Source organism: Acomys russatus, chromosome 21 (genome assembly GCF_903995435.1).
Source record: "Acomys russatus chromosome 21, mAcoRus1.1, whole genome shotgun sequence".
In the NCBI taxonomy this organism is placed as follows: domain Eukaryota; kingdom Metazoa; phylum Chordata; class Mammalia; order Rodentia; family Muridae; genus Acomys; species Acomys russatus.
Window position 1 is genome coordinate 33,155,094 of NC_067157.1, and position 21,370 is coordinate 33,176,463.

Here is a 21,370-nt window from a genome sequence, read left to right on the forward strand (position 1 = left end):
AAAATGAAAAAGGAAAAATGTATCAAAATCTGATCTCAAAATTCAACAATAAACTGTGAAGTGTGGAAACGGGTCGGAAAAAAAAAAAAAAAGGATTGAAAAAAAAAAAAAAAAAATGTTAGTGCTTCCTAATTTTATGCCACAACACTACAGTCATAAAGTCATAATACAGTTCACAAGCTTACTACAGCCACAGCCAAACTGTTGTTACCATGCTAACTATAGCTAAAAAGAAATTCATTAACTATTATTCAGTCCATGAAGAATTGTGAGCGACAAATTTCAGCTATGAATTGTCCACACAACCAACTTTAAAAAGGAAGAAAGAAAAAGACCAACAGCCATTGAGTTTCCTGGGAAAGAACCCGCTAAACATAAAAATAACCAAAGCAAAACTTACCTACTTGCCCCCAAACAAAATCATACCCCGAAGGCTTTGAAATTAGCAGCTTGTAAGCTACAACAACATACTGGTGAAAGTATGAACTCAAGACTTTACCTGAAATGAAGCCCTATTATTTTTTGAACCTAAAGAAATATCCTATTGTTTCTGTTTAAAAACAATTACAAATTCTCAGTAAAACAACCTAACTATATTGCCTAAAGTTGCTATAAACTTATGCACTGTGTTACCAAGTCATAAGCAGACAATGACAGTTAATCTTTAAACAGTCCTTACTTCACATGAAATATTTAAATTTTCAAAATTAAACAAAGCCATATCATATTTGTATGTGATATTTATCTTTATGTTTTAACTTGAGCCATCTGATCATTTTATATTCATTAGGCTAACTGCTAACACTAGTGTCTTCTCCACAAAGTACTTTCCAAATATTTAATAGTACTGATTCATCCACCCACTGGCTAACTCAATCAGCAAAGCTATTAGTCAACTTAACTACCTTTTATTTCGCAAACAAGAAAGCTTAATTCATAACACAAAACTGAACACATTAAGCATACCTTTAACGTGATGAACCAAGGATACAATGTGCTGTATAAATGACTCTGAAGTGCTTTTGCTGGCCTGAGGCAACTTAATGTGGTCAAAGATGGATCGGAATTCTTGCTCCTTCTTGACAGAATGGACAAGCGTACTAGCAAGTAGCCTGTCTTTAGTCAAGGAGGCAGGTCTGAAATATATCAAAAACACACATACACATGCACACACACGCGCGCGCACACACACACACAATACACTGTTGGCTTGAATGTGTAAATTTCATGTCCAGAAAAATAATTTCATCACTACCTCTACAACACTTCCTAGGCATCAGTGTGGATTACCTGTTAGAATCATCTAGAGGAACGGGGGCCATTTTGAGTTTGACTTCAGGACGATGAGAATCGCTGGCTATCATTTTGATCCTCAGCGGACTCTCCTCTCTGAAGATGGACTTTTCTCGTGTGTCCAGACTCTTGTGCAGAGGGGGACTGTAATCAAAGAGCTCTCTGAGCTTTTCAGACTTTACCTGCTCAGGGGACTGCACCTCTTTCTTCACGGTTATCCTTTCAGAGCCTTTGTCTTCCTCCTTGTGCTTGTCTTTCGCAGTGCTAGGCCTTTCCACAATGTATGCAGTCTCTTTCAGTTTATAGTTTTTTTCTTCTCTAAATCCATCGCTTTCTCTATTGCCTTTGAGTGAAGCTTTGGACTTGTACTTGGGTCCTTCCTCCTCAGTATTGCGGTGAGATGAAGCAGCAAAGCTCTTCCCTTGATCTGCCAGGACTGATTTCCTAAACTGTCTATAATCCTCTGTCTCCTCTGTGTCATCCCCTTCTGAGTCATGAAATTTCTGTTTTGCAGACTCTTTATCACTGAAGTAATCTAGGACTTCCTGGTCGTCCCAGTCTCCCTCTGCCCTGCCTTTCTCTGACCCTTTCTCCTTGGGAGCCTCTCTATCCCTGGCATTACCCCTCTCAAGCAGGAACACCCTAGACTCTTCATCTGTGAACCTGTGAATAAGAAAAGAAAAGGACAGTAACTCTGGATGGCATTCACCGTAGGTAACTTGCATATTTAAAGGTGTCTAACAAAGAAAATAACCCTACTGAAAAGAAATCTTATTTTTAAAACCATTAAAAGCATTCACACATAATTTATAGACTTTTAAATTTCCTTAAGTAAAGCCATCCTCAAAAACCTATTCTATGCGGTCAGCCACCATACAATTTTATACTAAAGAATCCAGATTTTTAGAGATCCTGGTATACAACACAGCCTAAATTTTAACTTTTAGTAGAAAATACATATGGCTACTAAAATTCAATTTTCATTTATGCTCAAGTTTTCAGATTTCATTTTTTTGCACAAAGATTTCATGTATTCCAGGCTGGCCTCAAGCTTTCTACCATGGACCCTCTTGAACCTCCTGCCTCTACCTCCCTAACACTGGGATTACAGGTATGTGCTGCCACATTTACCTTGTATGTCTTTATAAACAAGAGCTCACAGAAATACTCTTTAATAAAATATTAGGTATGTAATACTCTACCTCAATCACAAAGTAGTTCATATAAAATCTGCTCTAGAAGATGACTGCTGGCAATAATAGAAGCTAATCATCATTTCGGGGAGTGGGGGGGGGGGGGGTTAAGGAAATCCAGGTTGCATAGTTTAAAAAAAAAAAAAAACAGCATACTTGTTCTACTTTCTCACTTTTTAGGTCAATCATACTGTATTAAGCACCTAATTTTCATTAGTTTGTAAGCATCTCTTCAATGTTTGAAATGAGAATTTACACAAGTACTTAAAATGTCATTAGACTCACTGAGATATAAAGATGTTTTTTCCAAGTCAGGAAGAATTTACTAAGTACTGACAGCGGGACTGTATTACCACCCAAGAGATGTAATTTGACCACACTGTTTTTGTAAGCTCAGATTCTAAAGCAAAAAGGAAAAAAGTCTCTAACACAAACTGTTTATTGTGTTTAACATATATTGTTGAGTGCCACATTAATTTTCCCTTGTTTATAAATGTCAGTTAAGAACTGACCAAAAATGGCTAATATTAAAATAAAGGATAGAAACATTACCAAAACAATTTAGTATTGTCAAGTAGGAACAAGAAAAAACAGTTAAATACATACCAAGATGCTGTTTTAAAAAAATTATTAATTATTGTTAATTGTTTTTTATTATTATTATTATTATTATTATTATTATTATTATTATTATTATTATTATTATTATTATATAAATGCCCTACTTTGGGTTCTTACCTTTTTAAAAACTTTCCCGTCTTTGCTGTTTCCTGCTCTCCTCCATCAGGATAGAAAGAGGACCGCCCCCTGGATTCCTCTCTTGGAGCATTCTGCGGTGTGATTGTCTTTGCAGGGCTTCTTCGTGAAGGGATGTGATGAATCGGACTATTCTGGGAAGGACTGTATCGGCTAGACCCATTTCCAACAGAACCAGATCCAGACCTTTCGGGGCTGTGCTGAATGGAATGTGAATGCTGAGAGGGGGTGTTTTTGGCAGAGTGGACTGTACTAAGCATGGGGGCATCTGAGCAAGATGAACTCTGACTGGGTGGTGTAGCAATAGGTGAGGGGCTATGAGGTGACCTGGGACTGTTATCATAAGCTGACAGGCCAGGCCAAATATCACCAGATGTGGCAGACTTATTAAACTCATCAACTGACTCAGATGGATCGTTCTCAAACGTATCCTTTGGTTCCTCCTGCGATTTGTTTTTCAAAGGACTCTCTTCTTGGGGCTCTCCCTCAGCCTTTTTGGCTTGTTTTTCCTGAGACCCTCGCCTTTTAGAGACAGGAGATTTGCTATATGGGGATGAAGACCGAGATGATGATGATCTTGGAGACCTAGAGGATCTGTATGACCGACGAGATCTGCTTCGGGATCTTTGAGAAGACACGGATCTTCTTTTTGGACTCCTGGATCGTGACCGCCCTCGTCTAGGACTCCTAGAATGCCTTCTATTCCAGACAGGTCTATATCCACCGCGATGGTATCTGCCTCCTCCTCCCTGGTAATACCCTCTGCCCCTTCCTCTGTACCCATAAGGGCGCCTCATTCCTCTATTATTCCTGTAATCTCGACGGTAATCTCTAGAATAAATACGATCTCTACTACGAGACCTTGAGTATGTTCTGGAACGAGACCTAGAACTAAAAATGAAATAAGTATCAATTTAAGAAAAATAAAGGACCTTATTCTACCATTTAACAAACATCTGGCTAAGCAAAACATATATACAAGGTAAAGCTATATATAACTTATAAACCTCATTTGTTTAAAGCTTTTATACCAAGTAAGCAATGAGAGTAAAATTACAATAGGCCCTGGGAAATTAGACACAGGAAATGGGGAGAGGGTATCAATACATCCAACAAAAGATGATAGAATATATTTAGGCTGACACTACAAGTTATAGTAGGAGACATTTAAATGGCACCATGTATTGCTCACAGGAAATAAGGTCGCATGGAATTACAGAGTGAAACGCCACTGATAGTCAGAGAAGCTGATTATGTATAAAATACAAAAAAATTACAAACTAATGTTAATTTTCAACAGGCTCCTACTTTCTGTATATGAATATTATGAGGAAAACATCATTTTTAAACAATAAAAAAGGGAAATGATCCTTTAAAGAACCAGACTCAGAAAAGAAAAACCAAAAAATAATAAATATGATATAGTGCCAAAGAATTTTTATAATATCCAGTTCATCTCTTAATAAGGATAAAAAACAAAAACAAAGAAATTCATCATGTATTGGTACAGTAGATTAAACCTCAGATCTTGAATCACAGGTGATACTAGATTACAATTTGGACACTTCTCAATTTCAACATTTAAATGGAAGACAGCAAATCCAATTCATGGAGTTTTATTGAGAATGATGCATTGGTTGGTTTGTTAGCATCATATACAGCAGACATTAATGACTGAATATTACTTCACTATTAAAAGCACCAGAAGCACATTAATTCACCTGTATCTCTTCTTTCTAGAATGTGATCTTGATCTTGATCTAGAACTAGATTGTGATCTAGACTTGGATCGTGAAGAATGTGATCGAGAATTAGAGCGGCCCATTTCTTTTCTCCTAATTAAAAAAAAAAAAAGGTTAAATCAACACAAATAAAGATATTTTGATAGTTATTTTCAGATGTGCTTACTTGTATAAATCATTTTCAAATGAATATTTACTTATAAAAGAGGCTATTGTTCCTAAATAAAACTGTTTTTACCTGCATAACAGGTACAGAATACTCAAGATAACACAAACTATTTCTATGGATGTAACACCTATTTATTTGCCTCAATCCAAAGGCACCAACTACAAGTCAAGAAGAGCAGTGTCAGACTATTCTTGTGTTAGATGTTTTTCTATGCCCAATACAAAAGCCTATCTACCTACCTGTAGAAAAGATGAAATTATTTGAGTATTACAGAAAAGAAACCTAGAAAAAAGAACATAAGAAAGTGGCACAATACAGACTAAAGAGATAGCTTAGTGGTTAAGAGCACTGTTGGAGGTGGGGATCCCACCCGTAACTGCAAGTGATCACACCTAACAAAGGAAAAAAATCAGTTCTCTCCAATGAAGTCCAATGGGTGCACTGACCACACTTCAGGGCATGACCCATCCATCCCCAGAGAGTACTTAGCCAACACAATATGAACTCAGTGGTATTTCTATAAACTCTACAGTATAGACTTTTTGTCTCATTTTGCTTTGGCAGTTTTTTTTGGGGGGAAGGGGGGTAATAGTATTTTGCTTGTGCATTTTGTTCTGTGTTTTTGTGGGAGTTATTCTGTGTTTCTTGTTTTTGTTAGTTTTAAGAAGAGAAGAAAATGCTGGGCGCAGTGGTGCACACCTGTAATCCTAGTACTTGAGGAGACAGAGGCAGGCAGATCTTTGAGTTCAAAGCCAGCCTGCTCTACAAAGTGAGTCCAGGACAGCCAGAGCTGTTACACAGAGAAACCCTGTCTTTAAAAACAAACAAACAAAAAATAAACAAAGGAAGGAAGGAAGAGAAGTGGGAAGAATCTGGAAGAAATTATGAGGCATAAAACATAATATACTGTATAAAAATACACAAAATATATTCTAAGAGAAATTTTTCAATTAAAAAAAAAGGCAACAAACACTGGTTGTTCTTCTAGTGGACTGGGGTCCAATGTCTAGCACCCACATAGCTAAAAACCATCCAGAACTTCTATAACAGGGAATCCAACAAATGTGCAACCAGAACCAATACACATAACATAAAGAAAAACCCTGACACAATCCTTAGAAACAAATTAACTAGAAAACTCACAAAGCTGTTATTACAGTGCTTTATGGATTTAAGAAGGCACTAAACTGTTTATATACACAAAAGCCTCAATTTGCACCATATAGTCTCCTGTAGACTAAAGGTCATGAAACCCCTTAACAGTTTACAGGAACTTACAGGATCATGTCAAGCTCCCCTTGTATTTTGGTGGTAGGAAAGGGCAAAAAGCTGGGTGTGGTGGCACCCAGGGAGCCAGAGCACTTAGGGAGGCACAGGCAGGTGGATCTCTGTGAGTTCAAGGCCAGCCTTGTCTACAAAACAAGTTCAGGACAGCTAAGGCTACACAGAGAAACCCTGTCTAACAAAAGCTGCTCACCTGAGGAGATTAGCATCATGCTGTTAGGTGGCTATTCATACACAGGAGCTTCCAACAGTAGTTATGAAATTATTGTAGTATGACTAGAGTTAGCGAAGTCACTATTTAACACTGCATCTTTACATTTGTTTATATTTTAATAACAAATAAACCTGTCCGTTGTATCCATAAATTTTAACTTGTAAGTAATTTTATGGTGATAAAGTATTACCTATATATTTACATTCAAGTGACCTTTTTCATTTTTTCAATTATTTCTAAATCATATAGTCTATAATTTTTTCCAAACTGCTACCAATTTTTTAAGCCATCATATAGCTAGCCCAGATGGCAGGCCTGCACTCTTAAGTTACTCAGAAGGCTGAAACAAAAGTATCTCAAATTCAAAGCCTACCCAAGCTAACATGAGTTCAGGACCAGCCTGGGCTACTTAGTAAGACCTAGTATCCAGAGAAAGAGGAGGAGAGGAGGAGGAAGAGGGAGGGACGGAGGGACGGAAGGGGGGTATATGAGCATGAGCGTGCTGTGTAGTAGGACACTTGCTTAACAAGCATTAGGTTGTAGGCTCAATCCTTAGAGTTCGGAATTGCCTAGCATGCACAAGGTAGGAGTTTGTTTCCCGGCACTTACAGAGGGCAGGAAAAACTAAAAATAAGTTGATTTAGATTTTTATGTGTGTGGATGATGTGCCTGTACAGGTAGCCACATGCATGCCTGGTGCCGGGAGAGGTCTTCCAGAGACAGTGTTACAGTAGTTATGAGCTGCCATGTGGGTGCTGGAAATGGAGCCCATGTCCTCTGGAAGAGCATTTAACTGCTGAGCCATCTCTCCAGCCCCAACTTCTTAGTTTCGGTATATGATATGTGGGTCAAAATCAGACAACTTTATAAAGTTTACGAAGAGTTGGTTCCCCCTTTCTCCATTCAGGGGTCTGAATTGGGGTTACAAGGCTTGCACAGCAAGTGTTTTTACTGCTAAGCCATCTTCACCAGCCTCAAAGTTCAATGTTAGTCAAGGGCCAATTGTGTAACTTTCCGAATTTGTAACTTATTAGTCAAAATAAGTAATCATGTCCATAAAACTCAATACATTAATCTTAGAAAAGCCTGTGGTTTTCATATATTTAAATTTTAATGCTCATTAAATAATTTTGTAGGTACTTGAATATTTAGTTTGTTGTTATAAAATAGTACTAAAGCACATTAGAGAAGATAATAAGCCAAGTGGGATGGTCTTTAACACAATACTCAGAATGCAGAAGCTGGGGGATCCTTGTAAGTCCATGGCTGGCCTAGTCTACATATTGAGTTCTAGGACGGCCAGGACTATCCCAAGTAAAAAGCAGCAAGGTTTTAACCTGGGCATGATAAGAAAGAGATTGCAGGGCTGGAGAGGTGGCTCACTGGGTAAGAGCACTGATGGTTCTTTCAGAGGTCCTGAGTTCAATTCCCAGCAACCACATGGTGGCTCACAACCATCTATAACGTGATCTGATGCCCTCTTCTGCAGATAAGGCACTCATACACAATAAATAAACAAACAAACAAACAAACAAATAAATACTTAAAAGAAAAAGAAAGAAAGAAAGGGATTGTCATCTCGCTGAGGTTGGTCTTAGGGCTACAGAAAGAGACCTTGTCTCAAAAGGGAGTGCTGGTGGTTTCCTTTTGTTTTTAAATAGCATTCTGTGTCCTGAGTCTTAAAAAGCTAATATACAATGGGGGAACGGAAAAATATTTTTCTTAAAACAAACTGAAAGTGTGAGTTTACAGAAGATCTCACACACACACACACACACACACACACACACACACACACATACACACACACACACACCTCAAAGAGCACTAGGGCTGGCCTCGGCAGGGCCTTGTGCACATGAGGCAAGCACCGTATTTCTTGGGCTGCATCTGTCTCCGCGGACAGTTCACAGCACTCACATCACTTCATGTGACTCAGGTTGGCAGTCAATTTTCTCAAGTAAGTCAAAATAAAACCTAGAGGACATGAATGTCGTTTACCTTGGGCTTTATGCAGGATCCAGAAGTCAGTGATGTCTTTAAGGTACTGCCAAGATTCGACCTGTGGAGAATGTTATGGGAAATTAAATTCTAAAATTCAAATTCCTAGCAAAGATTAAAGGGGGGGGTGAGTGAGTTTATGGCAAACAGACAAACACAGGCTGTAATACAAATATTGGGTGTGGTATTGAATTAAGTAGCCCAAACTCATCTCCACTTTGACCTCTAGGCATGTACCTTGCCTGACTTGGGGAAACAGTAAACTTTTGATCAGAACTGTTTAACTAAGGTGATCATGGTGGGAAATAATCCTAGCATTTACTAAGCTAAGCAATAGGTGACTCTGCGGTTAGCCTGAGCTGTGTCAGCTATCTGACAGAAGCCAGAGATGTGGCTCATTGGTTAAGAGCACTGGCTGCTATTACAATGCTCAATTCCCAGAACCCAAATGGTGGTTCACAACCAGTTCTAAGAGGCCTGACACCCTCTTTTGGCTTCCCAAAAGACCAAGCAGGAACCTGGTGCAGACTAACATGCAGACAAAACATAATAATTAAGCTAACAACAATACCTATAATCCACAAATTAGAGCAAGAAGGCAAGAGACTCAGCTTAGATTCATCCTCAGTTAACACCGTGAGTTCCAGGCCCCAGGCCACATGAGACCCCACACAACCTAACCCTGAGTTAAAAAAGCAAAGCAAAACAAAAGCTTTCTAGTCACAATGCAGCGGAACATCATATAACTGATACCTGAATTCTAACTGTAGTCACCTGACCTGTAGGGAACAAATGTCAATCCATCAGAAAACCCCAAAATAGTTATCATCTTTGCATATGAAAACAGTATAACCTGTAAGTAGCCTGTAATGAATATTCACAATGCTGTATTCTCTTAACATCTACAATAGCTTAATGTTCTGCTTACTTTCTTAAAAACTTTTTATTTCAAACTTATTTTTAAAAATTCCTTCAACTGCAACCACAGTAACAAAAGCATTCTTACACAAGTATTTGATTAACCATGTAAGAAACAGACAGCAATGGCAATAGGGGATTAATTATATTCTTAAGTTAATGAACCATTACCATGTAAATATATTTAATGTTATTCAGTTATCAATACTTGAAGAAGTTACAACTTTGCAAATAATATTCAAAGATCAGTTATATGCAAAGATTAAAAACCACTCGAACAGAAATTCAAGATACACAGCTGACATTAAGTTTGCACTCCAAGTATTCATAAAATAAAAAAAAAATCCATGACTCATTCTGTAATTATCAAATTTAAAAATGTTATTTTGGAACTACAAAGAAGAAATAGTAAAATCAAATGGGTCAATCAATAAATAGCATCCCTTCAACTGGGAATTTTTTTGTTGTTTTGTTTTTCAAGATAGGGTTTCTCTATGTAACAGCCCTGGCTGTCTTGGACTCACTTTATAGACCAGGCTGGCCACAGACTCACAGAGACTCGCCTGCCTCTGCCTCCCAAGTGCTGGGATTAAAGGCCTGTGCCTAGTGAAACCACAACCTCAAGTGGGCTATGGTACAAATATAAATGTAACCCTAAAGTTTGTACAAGCTTAGTTGTGTATGTGTTTGTTTTTGAGGGTTTTTTTGTTTTGTTTTGGTTTGGTTTGGTTTGGTTTGCTTTTTGGTTTTTCGTGACAGGGTTTCTCTGTGTAGCCTTCATTGTCCTGGACTCACTTTGTAGACCAGGATGGCCTCGAACTCCGCCTGCCTGTCTGCCTCTGCCTCTGCCTCGAAGAGTGCTGGGACTACAGGCAGCAAAAAAGCTAACTTCCCAACTTAGTGTTCTGTTAAAACTTTATCCTGGTGCTAGGGAGATGGCTGAGCTTTAAGTGCTTGCTGGGCTAGCACTTCACTGGAGTTTGGATCCCAAAACCCATGTAATAAGTTATGTGTGGTGGTGATGCACATGGTCATCTGAAAGCTGGGAGGCAGATATAGGAGGAGCCCCAGGAGATCACGGCAAATATACCTAAAGAATTGGTAAAGTCTAAGTTCAGTAAGAGACCCTATCTCAAAAAATAAAGGTAGAGCGCAAGACACCAAATGTCAACCTCAAATCTACACCTATACAAACACAGATGTGCACAGCCATACTCACCCACACACTACATGAAAATTTTTATTCTGACCTAGAAGCTAACTGATTTCACCCACATAGAAATAAGAATTTCAGCTAACACTTGGCCTAAACATTTCCAAACAGATAATTTTAAGCTGCATATTCCTAAGAATCAACTGCCAAGCCTCTTAACTCCAAGTCATGATTTTTAAGGTCCAAGAAAATAAACACTAAAAAGCAGTAACTGAGGGAAAAATAGGCTGTAGGCTACTAAAACCAATGACCATATATGCTTATCAGATGTATCCAAGAGTTCACACCAACTACAGTATGTGATACAATGGTCAGTATCAAAGATCACAATGCCAAGGTTGCACATGTGAACTCCCAGCAACGGGAGAGAGAAGAGTTTTAAGACTCAGGACAGCCTGAGTTATATAAGGGAAGGAGGGACGGAGGGATGGGGGAAACATCAAATAATGACAATAACCACACTGGGGAGGGAGGGAGAGTGAGTGTGTATGTGTGTGCGCGCGCGGATTTCTTTGTGTAAAACCCCTCTCAATTGAGACTCGGGGCTACTTCCTTACATCTACTGTGTCCGTGCATAGGAGGTATGGCCCGAGCTCAAGCTTGCAATAAATACAGACTTTCTTGTGATTGCATTTGGACTAGGCTGTTAGGTGGTCTGTTGGGGGTCTCTCATGATTTGAGCTTAACGACATGTAGAAATGGAACACATTAAACAGCATCTAGTAGGCCAGAGGAGATAAATAATGCCTTTCTTATGTGTGGTGTATGCATATGTATATAAGCAGGCTTAAGGCCAAGTCTGACATCAGAATGTCTTCTTCAACTGCTTCTCCAGGGACCTCACTACCCTTTAGATTGAACAAGCCTCCCCCAACTCCCATCTCTACTCCCTAGTGCTGAGTTTCAGGCCCAGATGTTCAGGTGCATGTTAGGGTCGAAACCCAGGTCCCCACATCTGCAGCAAGCAATATACCCAACTGGGCCAGCTCCCCAACCCTCTGACTCTCATGGGACTCTCTAGGTGTATGAGGAGAGTTTTAATGATCTGATCTACATTTTAGGGTGGCTGCTGTGTATAGGATAATGACCCTAGAAAAGAGAACAAGGGGCAAACTGAACAGTTCAAAGTTACCTAGGCAAGATAGTAGCAAAGAAGGAAAGGACACAGATCTAGAATTTGGTTTCAATTTATATATAAACATTCATGTATTTGTTGGGAGTATGGAATATAAAACAAGGAATATGGAAGTAAGAAAAACTGAAGACTCCCAAATTCTAACAGCTTGATTCTTTTTTTTTTTTAATTTATTCTTGTTACATCTCAATGTTTATCCCATCCCTTGTATCCTCCCATTCCTCCCCCCCCCCCATTTTCCCATTATTCCCCTCCCCTATGACTGTTCCTGAGGGGGATCACCTCCCCCTATATATTCTCATAGGGTATCAAGTCTCTTCTTGGCTACCTGAACAGCTTGATTCTTAAGCATCTGGAAGACATACATGTTTGGGGCAAAAGAAAAGATTTGTACATGGTTTTTAGAGTACATAATCAGACCATAAAATGTTTGATCCAGAATTTGACTGAGATCTCCAGACCACAAAGACTGTGTTTTGTACCCTGCACTAGCAAGTGTCTTCCTTACATGGCTAAAACTCAAATATCAACTTTTAAAATGCCAAGCCTCCCCTGTATTTCAACCAAGAAGCCAGGCCTTTAATCCCAGCAGAGGGAGGTGCATTTTAGTTCAAGGCCAGCCTGATCTACAGAGTGAGTTCCAGGACAGCCAGGGCTACACAGAGAAACCTTATCCCAAATAACCAAACAAATAAATGAATGAATAAATCTATAAATACCTTATAACTTTTTTGGAATAATGTGTAAGATTGGCTAGAAAAGTGATTAAAGAAAATGTTCATTAAGATTAGTGACACAGGCTTGCAATCACAGCATTTGGGAGGCATGAAGAAGAAACACCACAAATTTGAGGACTGCCTCAAAAGTTTTTAAATTCTTTAAAAAAAAAAAAAAAAGCTGGGCATGGTGGTGCAGTCCTTTAATCACAGCCCTTGGAAGGCAGAGGCAGGCAGACTGCTGTGAGTTCAAGGCCAGCCTGGTCTACAAAGCGAGTCTAGGCCTGCCAAGGGCTACACAGAGAAACCCTGTCTCCAAACAACCAACCAACAACCAAAACAAAAATCACACCTGTAAAACCAGTCTCTAGCCCCAACACTCAGAAGGCAGACACAAAGGCATTTCAACAAGTTCAAGGCCAGCTCATCTATAGAGCAAGTTGTAGGTTAGCTAGGGCTATTCAATTTAGACCCATCTCAAAAAAAAACAAAACAAAACAAAACAAACAAAACAAAACAAAAAACTAACCTAAAATGAAGCTACTCAAAGTAGATTCTTTGGCTTACAATTTCAAACATATTTAAGCTATGTATTCATTTAGCATATTGGGATCCAAATTTAAAGCAAATTACTGAAAATCACAGCTTTTAAAATCTTAAAAGACACATAATGCTCAAGTGTATTAGGTTAAAATCAAGGCTCAGTCATTAAATGACAACTCAACACTTCAAGCTTTAATTTCCACAGGTATAAAACATAGTATTTATTATAGTTCTATGGTTAAATAAATACAGAAGGTTAGCTTACCGACTGGCACATGGTGTGTGCTCAGGCATTATAATGCCATCCTTGTTTGTTACAGGTTTTCTGCAGGCTACCTATAAATTTATTTCAAACCACTTGTCTATTTAAGTCTAATCCTGTTTTCAATACAGCAATAACAAGTATTCTATAAAAGTCATTCCAGAAATGCCTAATAATGTTTACAGTTTGATTTAAAATGTATCACAAATGAACAAAAGACAGAATTCTGAAAATTATTAATCATAAATTACCAGAACATGAAGTTCATTTAATTATCTTACCTTTTTGTTTATTTGGTTTTTTGAGACAGGGTCTCTCTACAGAGCCCTGGCTATCCAGGAATTCACTTTGTGCACAAGCTGGCTTCAAGCCCAAAGATCCTCCCTCCTGTTTGCTGATTAAAGGTTTGCGCCATTACATCAGGCTTACCTTACTATTTTACTTTTGTACTACAAACTTTCCATAACTAAAAGCAAAATCGATTTCAGTTTGCTCCAGCTACTTATAAACGGACTAAAGCACCACAGCACATTCTAAACCAAGTTGTGTTGCTCCCTGGCTTCTGTGGCCTCAAGTTTCACACCTCTGGGGCCCCATCTACAAAACTGGAGAAAACGCTTCTAACTCAAAGGTGATGGTCAATATTTTTTTTGGATGTTTAAGAAGCCAGGTACCAATAATGCACAAACCCATATTCCCAGCTTCAGCCACAATTACTACCCAGAGACACACTCAATGGTCTTCCGGATTCTCTCATTAGCCGCCCCCCATGAAGGCTAAGCGGATTCAGCTGGTGGATAGTAGTCAAGCGAGGGTTTCACCGCAGCTCCTGGCATTCCCAACGCTCTGCACACAGCTCAGAGCGCTTTCTTCACTTGCTTGACACCATACTCTAGTGCAGCTTGGTTTGCTCCCCACATTAAATCCTCAAGGAGACACAAGCCTAACTAATCACTGAGCAGTGCTTTTTCCAGGTCGGCCTTCAAGTCCGAAATTTAACTATTGTTTCCTGAGACCAAAGTCAGCTGTGGGCGTCCCAGCAGGCGCGAAACCCTGCGGTTAACTGGGTATGGTGGCTGAAGCCTGTTACTCCAACCCTGGGAACCTCAGTCGTTTACGATGAACTACGTCAGAAACATACTTCCCCCATCACACCAAAAAAATGAAAATATACTGCTTAAGTCTTTTCTCCGTAAAGGTCCTTTACTGCCTCACAGTACCCCAACTATCCCAGTGAGAGCTAATCTAGAATGCAGATTCAAAGTAGGGACAAGAAATTATGTTCTGCGTTTCTCTTTTAATAGAAAACAAATATAAAAGCTGTAGCAACAGGATATAAGTCTGAAATGACTGCCAGTTTTCAATCAGTTTTACGCACATTTGCTTTCAATTTCGATCTTTTTTTTCTTTTTCAATTCTAAGAGGAAATAAAAATTACAGCAGGGAATGAAGGCGCACGCCTTTAATTCCAACACTTGGGAGGCAGAGGCAGGCAAGAGGATCTCTGTGAGTACGAGGCCAGCGTGGTCTCCAAAGCGAATCCACGACACAGAGAAATCCTGTCTCTAAATAAAAAAGCTGCCGCCAATTTGGGATACAGAGACCAAATATTCTGGCCACTCCCCAGGCCAAGAAAACAAATCTTACAACTAAGCAGGGGCCCGAAGTAGTGATGCCACTATTATCCCATCACTCCCGAAGCCACAGCAGGAGATTAGCTGCCGAGCACGTCGTGGCCAGCACTGGGAGGCTTACAAATTCAACTTATCTTCCTCACCCATTTACCCCCACCAGTTGCCGCTGCCAATGTCCTAAATAGACAGACCTCTAGCGAGTGCCAACTCTCACCAGCGCTTTGTGTATTAACTGAGAGCAAAGTCCTTCTTAGACGCAGCCGTTATGACCTGAATCCCACGCTAGAAAACAGTAACTACGCACCGACTACTAAAAGTCAAGAGTGAGCCATCTTAGATCTAAAACAAGAGTGAGTTGCTAGGGAACCGAAACGAGGAACTTTCCCGCCAACACCCTGGTGCCGGGCGGGCGGTAGCACACGAAATCAGGAGCCTCCATCTCGGTTAAGTTAAAGCCGGCTTAAAACGACAAGTACCCCGGAGGCGAGACACGCAGACAGCCTAAACCGCAACGCACAGAGCGGCTCACCCACCCGCCCGCCCGCCCGCTCGCATAAACTTTGTAGCAGGTCACCGTTATCTCAACCCGGCCTCAAAAGCCAGGCCGGGAAGAAAGACACCTCCCCGGAGGCCAACGACAGGCCCTTACCAAGCCCACACACGCGGCCGCGTTGCCATAGGCAGGGAAAGAAAGGGGAAGAGAGCGCGCATGCGCAGAGCCCTGCCTGCGCCGGGAGCGCGCCCGAGCGGGTGGGGGAAGGGCGGGAGAGAGGCACGCGCAGGCCTCACGATTCCCTCGGACCCGGATCAGCCACACGGCCCGGCCGGGGCGCCGTTCGCCCGGCTCACCATCCCCCACCCCCGAGGGCCACGGCGCTTTAAGGGCCCGAGGACTAACTGATCGCGAAACGCACAAATAACGGCACAGGGCCGGACGTGGGGGGGGGGGTCTCCCTTTCTCGCCGCCCGCCTGTCAAGAGTTAACAACAACCAACCGTGCTGTCTTCCCGGGCTCCTCTGAGCCACCTGAGTGCAGCGCAAGGCCTTACCTGACACGGCGATGCACGGTTCTCGGCGTTCACCTCCGTGGTAACTACACGGCGGCCATTTCCCGACTCCAGAAGGAGAGGAAAACCATAGAGGTAGCCTCGACGCGCTAACTCGGCTCCGTCACTTCCGGCTTGGGGCGTGGCCTCCAGAGCCCTGAGGCCCCGCCCACTCTTCCGCCTAGGCGCGGCTCTGGAACCGCTGTCGGGACGTCGTCCGAGGCCTTCTGGGAAGTTGCGTGGCGGATCTCGCGCAAGCGTGTTGGCGGGTGGAAGCGCGGGGCAGGTTCTCCGCCTGGGCGCCCGTTTCCGCCGGCGACTCGGCTACGTTTTAAGGGGAACCCGGGCTCCTTGACTGTCGCCCCCACTTTTTAACTTCACTCGGCGGGCCTGGGTCATTCTGGGCCTGCGGGGGAAGGGCAGAGAACCCGACGACGCAGCTCTTGTTTGCCGACGCCGTCTGCTTCCGCCCGGAAGCTCCGCGTTTCTCAGACGCTTAACTCGACCGTTAAGGGTTAAACGCACTTTGTTGGAAACCGGTCCTGAGACTTGCTCAGTCGGTCTGGGCGGTTGCGTTATGGGATGGTTCCTAACTCCCAGACGCTAAAGCCTGCCACCCGAAGCTTTCTCAAGGTGGCTTGGGCGTGAAAGTGAAAGAAGCAAAGCTTTACGTCTGTGCCGGATCCGGAAAACGCACGCCATAACTCAATCTGCCAGATCAGATTATAAATAAAGCAAGCCAGGCTTGATTTGAAACAAATAAAAAGAAAGAAAGAAAGAAACAACCTTTAAGCATGTTTACTTGCTATTCTTAGTCAAAGCGGGGCTATCCACGGGACTAAAACCGTTATTACTTTGATGTTAAATTCCTTGAAGGGTTTCAGAGTTGAAATTAGCAGCCTGTCACTTAAGTTCAGCATCTGAGTTTGATTCTGATATTTAACCCTGTCCGGGCAGCCTGTCCTCACAATCCCAGTCACCAGCTTAAAGTGGAAGTACCCGATTTTCCCTGAGTGCATCGTGGTTTGGATTGTGTTTTAATTGGGCAATCTGCTCCTCATCCAGCCCCGACTCTCTAGGTGAAAGCTGGGACCTGTGGTATATACTAGACCCTGACAAGTCCAAAACGTTTAGTAAGCAGGAGCTCAGAAACTTTGTCAAGTGAACTATCCTTAAAAAGGCAACACAGCTCTCCCATTTCATATTGAGACAAGCGGATGCTAATAGCGTCAAAACCTGGTCACATTGCAGCAATTAAGTCCTGCGCAATTCTATTATATGTTGAAAGTCATCTTTTCATCTGAGGCAATATGGTTTGGGGAGGGGTCAAGGGATGCTGGGGAGTGAACCCGGGGCCTGCCTGACATTTGCAACATAATCGACCACAGAAGCACACCTTCCAGCCCTAACTTTAAATAGATCGATACTCTCAAAAATGGAAGACACTGGAACATACAAATTAATGAACTGAGGCCCTGTGTGGAGGAGCTCAGCAGGTAAAGGAACTTGCTGCCAAACCTTACACAACCTGAGATCAATCCCTGAGACCACATGGTGGAAGTGTAACAGGGCCCCAGACCTTAGCACAACTGACTCCATGATGGAAGTCATAAAACTCAGCCCAAAGATAGCACCATATGCCAAAACGAAAACGAAGACCTAGTCCATCAAAATCTGTAGCTCAGGGAAAGTCTCTGTTTGCACTGTCTTTGCTTTTTGGCTTCTGTAGTTTCGATTCTGGCTAACAATTCTTGTTAACTGAACCGTGTGAACCCAGGGTATGGTTCTTGTGCTTAAAAGCTCACCCCGAGACAGGCTGCAGGCTACACTGGGATCCTGAACAACCAGCTGATAAGACTTCCTTACAACCATGTCCAAGCAGTCTCTTCTACCGAATGCCCCACAACAGGAGAGAGCAGATTGCTAAACGTTGTCCTCTGACCTCCACAGGAGCTGTACCACATACCCATCCATAGACGATGCACACAATAAACGAATAATTTTTTTAAAGAAAAAGTTTGGTTTGATGTGTGATAGCTTTTTTTTTTTTTTAAACCAAGCTTCAAGGTTCCTGTTTAGATACTATTTTGGACATTCATTCTATTATTTGACTTTATTTTTCAAAACCTAAAATGCTACCATTATCACTCCATTCTCTGTACTCAATCCAGTTCCTGTGAAAATGATGGATATACTGAAAACAGCACAAGAGGAAAATTCCAAATGGAAATTTGGGCATTTCATAAAAATAGAAAATTATTCCAAGAAGAAATATGGATTGTAAAGTTGGCAACCTTACTAATATACAAGTAAATGCTGTAATATCTTATGACTAATAAATTAGCAAATGTTAGCTTATAGTGTCTGCTCATTCGCTGCACAGCAGGTTTGTAGAAAACCTGAGTTCCATAAGATCGTCTCAAAAATAAAAATAAAAATCAACCTCGTTTATGGAGTCACCATTGATACTGACAAACCCTAATAATAATTTTCTTAGGATATGAACCACTTTGATTGACCTTATGAGAATAGTCCTGGGCCTGGACTATGACTCACTGTTAGAGCACTTGCCTAATACGTTCCAGTCCCTAGATTTGATCCCCAGGATGGAGATGGGCAGGTGTCCGTCCCTGCACACTTGGAGACAGATCTGTAGGAGTCAGCATAAATACATGAGAGCCAGAGATTTACGGAAACCTGTATCTAGGCGTTATTAGGAGTCTCTACAGTGGCAGGATTTAGAGAGTGATTGTGTGTAGAAAGGGGATGTATTAGAGTGACTTACAGCCTGTCGTCCACCTAATTCAGCCAGGGTTGGCTGTGAACAGAGAATCCAAGAATCCAGAAGTTGCTCAGTCTATGAAGCTGGAAGTCTCATCTTCTCTTCAGTAGATGCTAGAATCCCGAAGAAGTCGGCTCTAGTGCCAGTGGAGGAATGGGCTTGCCAGTGAGAGAGAGCGAGAGTGAGAGAGAGAGAGAGAGAGAGAGAGAGAGAGAGAGAGAGAGAGAGAGAGAGAGGGCAAAGAGCAAACACTTCCTTTTTTTCAAGTCCTTATTCAGGCTCCAAGCAGAAGGTATTTCCTAGTTTAAAGACATGTATCTTCCCACCTTACTATCTGGGTGCAAAGTGGATCTTCATAATTAAAATTAGGCAAAAAGCCCTCACTGGTCTGCCCTCCATTTTTGATTCTTAGTTTAAGTCCAGATGTAGCAAAGTTGACAAGAGTATCTGTAACAAGAGGGTTACAAAACAGAACAAAGCTTGTACAGTTGAGAGTAACTCCTAACACAAACGAGGGGCCGGCAGTGACGTGTAAGCAAGTGCCAGTGCTTCAAGAGGCAAGAACTACCTGTTTAAGGGAGAAATGACAAAGTGCGGAGATGGCTCAGTAGTTAAGAGTGCTTATTGTTTTTCCAGAGGAAAAAGTTTGGTTCCCAGCATCCAGGTTAGGCAGCTTACCTCTATTGCTGCATCTCTCCCTCCCTCTCTCTCTCTCTCTCTCTCTCTCTCTCTCTCTGTCTCTCTCTCTCTCTCTCTCTCCTCTCTCTCTCTCTCTCTCTCTCTTGCTCTCCTCTCTCTCTCTCTCTCTCTCTCTCTCTCTCTCTCTCTCTCTCTCTCTCCTCTTCTCCTCTCTCCTCTCTGTCTCTCCTCCTCCTCCGCTCTCTCTGTCTCTCTCTTTGCCTCCTCCTCATCTCTCTCCCTATCCTCCTCTCTCTCTCTCTCTCTCTCTCTCTCTCTCTGTGTGTGTGTGTGTGTGTGTGTGTGTGTGTGTGTGACTGATTCAATCTGGCTTCTCAATCTGAACCGCCCGTCTTGGATTAGTTTTTAAAATAATCTATACTTGGCATTTGTTTTTTATCCATGTGTGTGTATTTATGTGCCTGCCTGTGTGCATTTGGCTGGAGACAAGAAGTAGAGCTACAGTGACAAGCAGCTGTGAGTTGTCCACTGTGGATGCTGGATACCAAACTCAGGTCCTATGAAAGAGCAGCAAGTACAATTAACCACTGAGCCCTCTCTCCAGCTCCCACCTTTCTTTCACGTGTATTTATTACCAGATCAGCTTCTAGATCCTATATTTCCATACCTAATAGCAGTCACTGTTTGGCCAGCAGCCCTAAAGACAGCCCCTGTTATTTCATCTTCCTGGCATTCATTTTAGATATAGTCCAGGCTGGTCTCAAACTTGGTATGTAGTTGAGGATGGCCTTGAACTTCTGGTCCCCCGGTCTCACCTCCAGAGTGCGGGGACTATGTTTTATGTAGTGCCTTGTGCACACCATTCCAGCGGACAAAACATTGCAGAAATGATGATATATAATTTTACAGACTGGGTTATAAAATTCCGTGGGGTCTGTACCCTCTCCTGGAACATTTGCACGGGTATTGGGGAGGTCAGTTTTCTTGTCACAAGGCAAGTCTGTAGCTAGCTCAGTGTGACAAAGAACTTAGGCTTGCTGACAGCTTTCCCAATGCGCTCTTTCTCCAGATGATTGCACAGCGACTTGTCACCTTGTTTAACACTGAGTGAGTTTCTCAGCAGCCACAACTACCTAGGTAGACTATTTTGAGATTCCTAACCCACAGAAACCAGGAGGTAATAAACTTGAGATGCTATGATTTGTGATGTGGCCACAGAGCACAGCAGATGATATCACTAACTTGCTGTGACCCTTTTGAGTGAGAAATGTCACCCACAGGCTCAAGTATCTGAACATTTGCTTCCCAGTTGGTGGCTGTCTTAGTTAGCGTGTTTATTGCTGTGACAAAGCACCAGGACCAAAAAGCAAGTTGGGAGGAAAGGGTTTATTCAGCTTACTCTTCCACATCGGTGTCCATCTCCAAAGGAAGTCAGGACAGGAACTCAAAACAGGGATGGAACCCGGAGGCAGGAGCTGATGCAGAGGCCATGGAAGGGTGCTGCTTACTGGCTTGCTCAGCCTGCTTTTCTTATAGAACCCTGGACCACCAGCCCAAGGATGGCACCACCCACTATAGGCTGGGCCCATCCCCTGATATTTAAGAAAATGCCTTACAGCTGGACTTACTGAGGCATTTTTCACAACTGAGGTTCCCTTCTTTCCGATAACTCCAGCTTGTGTTGAGTTGACACACAAAACCAGCCAGTACAGCTACAGTGTCTGAGGAGGTGGTACAGTGTCATTGGCGTCTGGCTTTGAGAGGTCTATCCATGCCATACTTACAGTTTGTTCTCACTGTTGCTTGCTTGCCACCGAAGATGCCATCTCT

At 41.9% G+C, this 21,370-nt stretch overlaps 1 protein-coding gene across 5 annotated transcripts in view; it reads right to left on the reverse strand.

Moving 5' to 3' along the window:
- Bclaf1 (BCL2 associated transcription factor 1) overlaps positions 1 to 16,284 on the reverse strand; it is a 29,092-nt gene extending 12,808 nt beyond the window's left edge. For 2 of the 5 annotated variants that reach the window (XM_051164478.1, XM_051164476.1), the window contains exons 1-6: positions 16,123 to 16,284; positions 8,653 to 8,713; positions 4,964 to 5,077; positions 3,225 to 4,127; positions 1,291 to 1,956; positions 967 to 1,136 (exon numbers count right to left, since the gene is read on the reverse strand). In XM_051164478.1, coding sequence (XP_051020435.1) covers positions 967 to 1,136; positions 1,291 to 1,956; positions 3,225 to 4,127; positions 4,964 to 5,067 — 1,843 coding nt within the window. In that variant the 5' untranslated portion in view covers positions 5,068 to 5,077; positions 8,653 to 8,713; positions 16,123 to 16,284. Of the gene's footprint in view, positions 1 to 966; positions 1,137 to 1,290; positions 1,957 to 3,224; positions 4,134 to 4,963; positions 5,078 to 8,652; positions 8,714 to 16,122 lie in introns of all 5 variants that reach the window. The other 3 variants (XM_051164477.1, XM_051164479.1, XM_051164474.1) reach the window with 2 other exon arrangements.
- Positions 16,285 to 21,370: the final 5,086 nt, after the last annotated feature.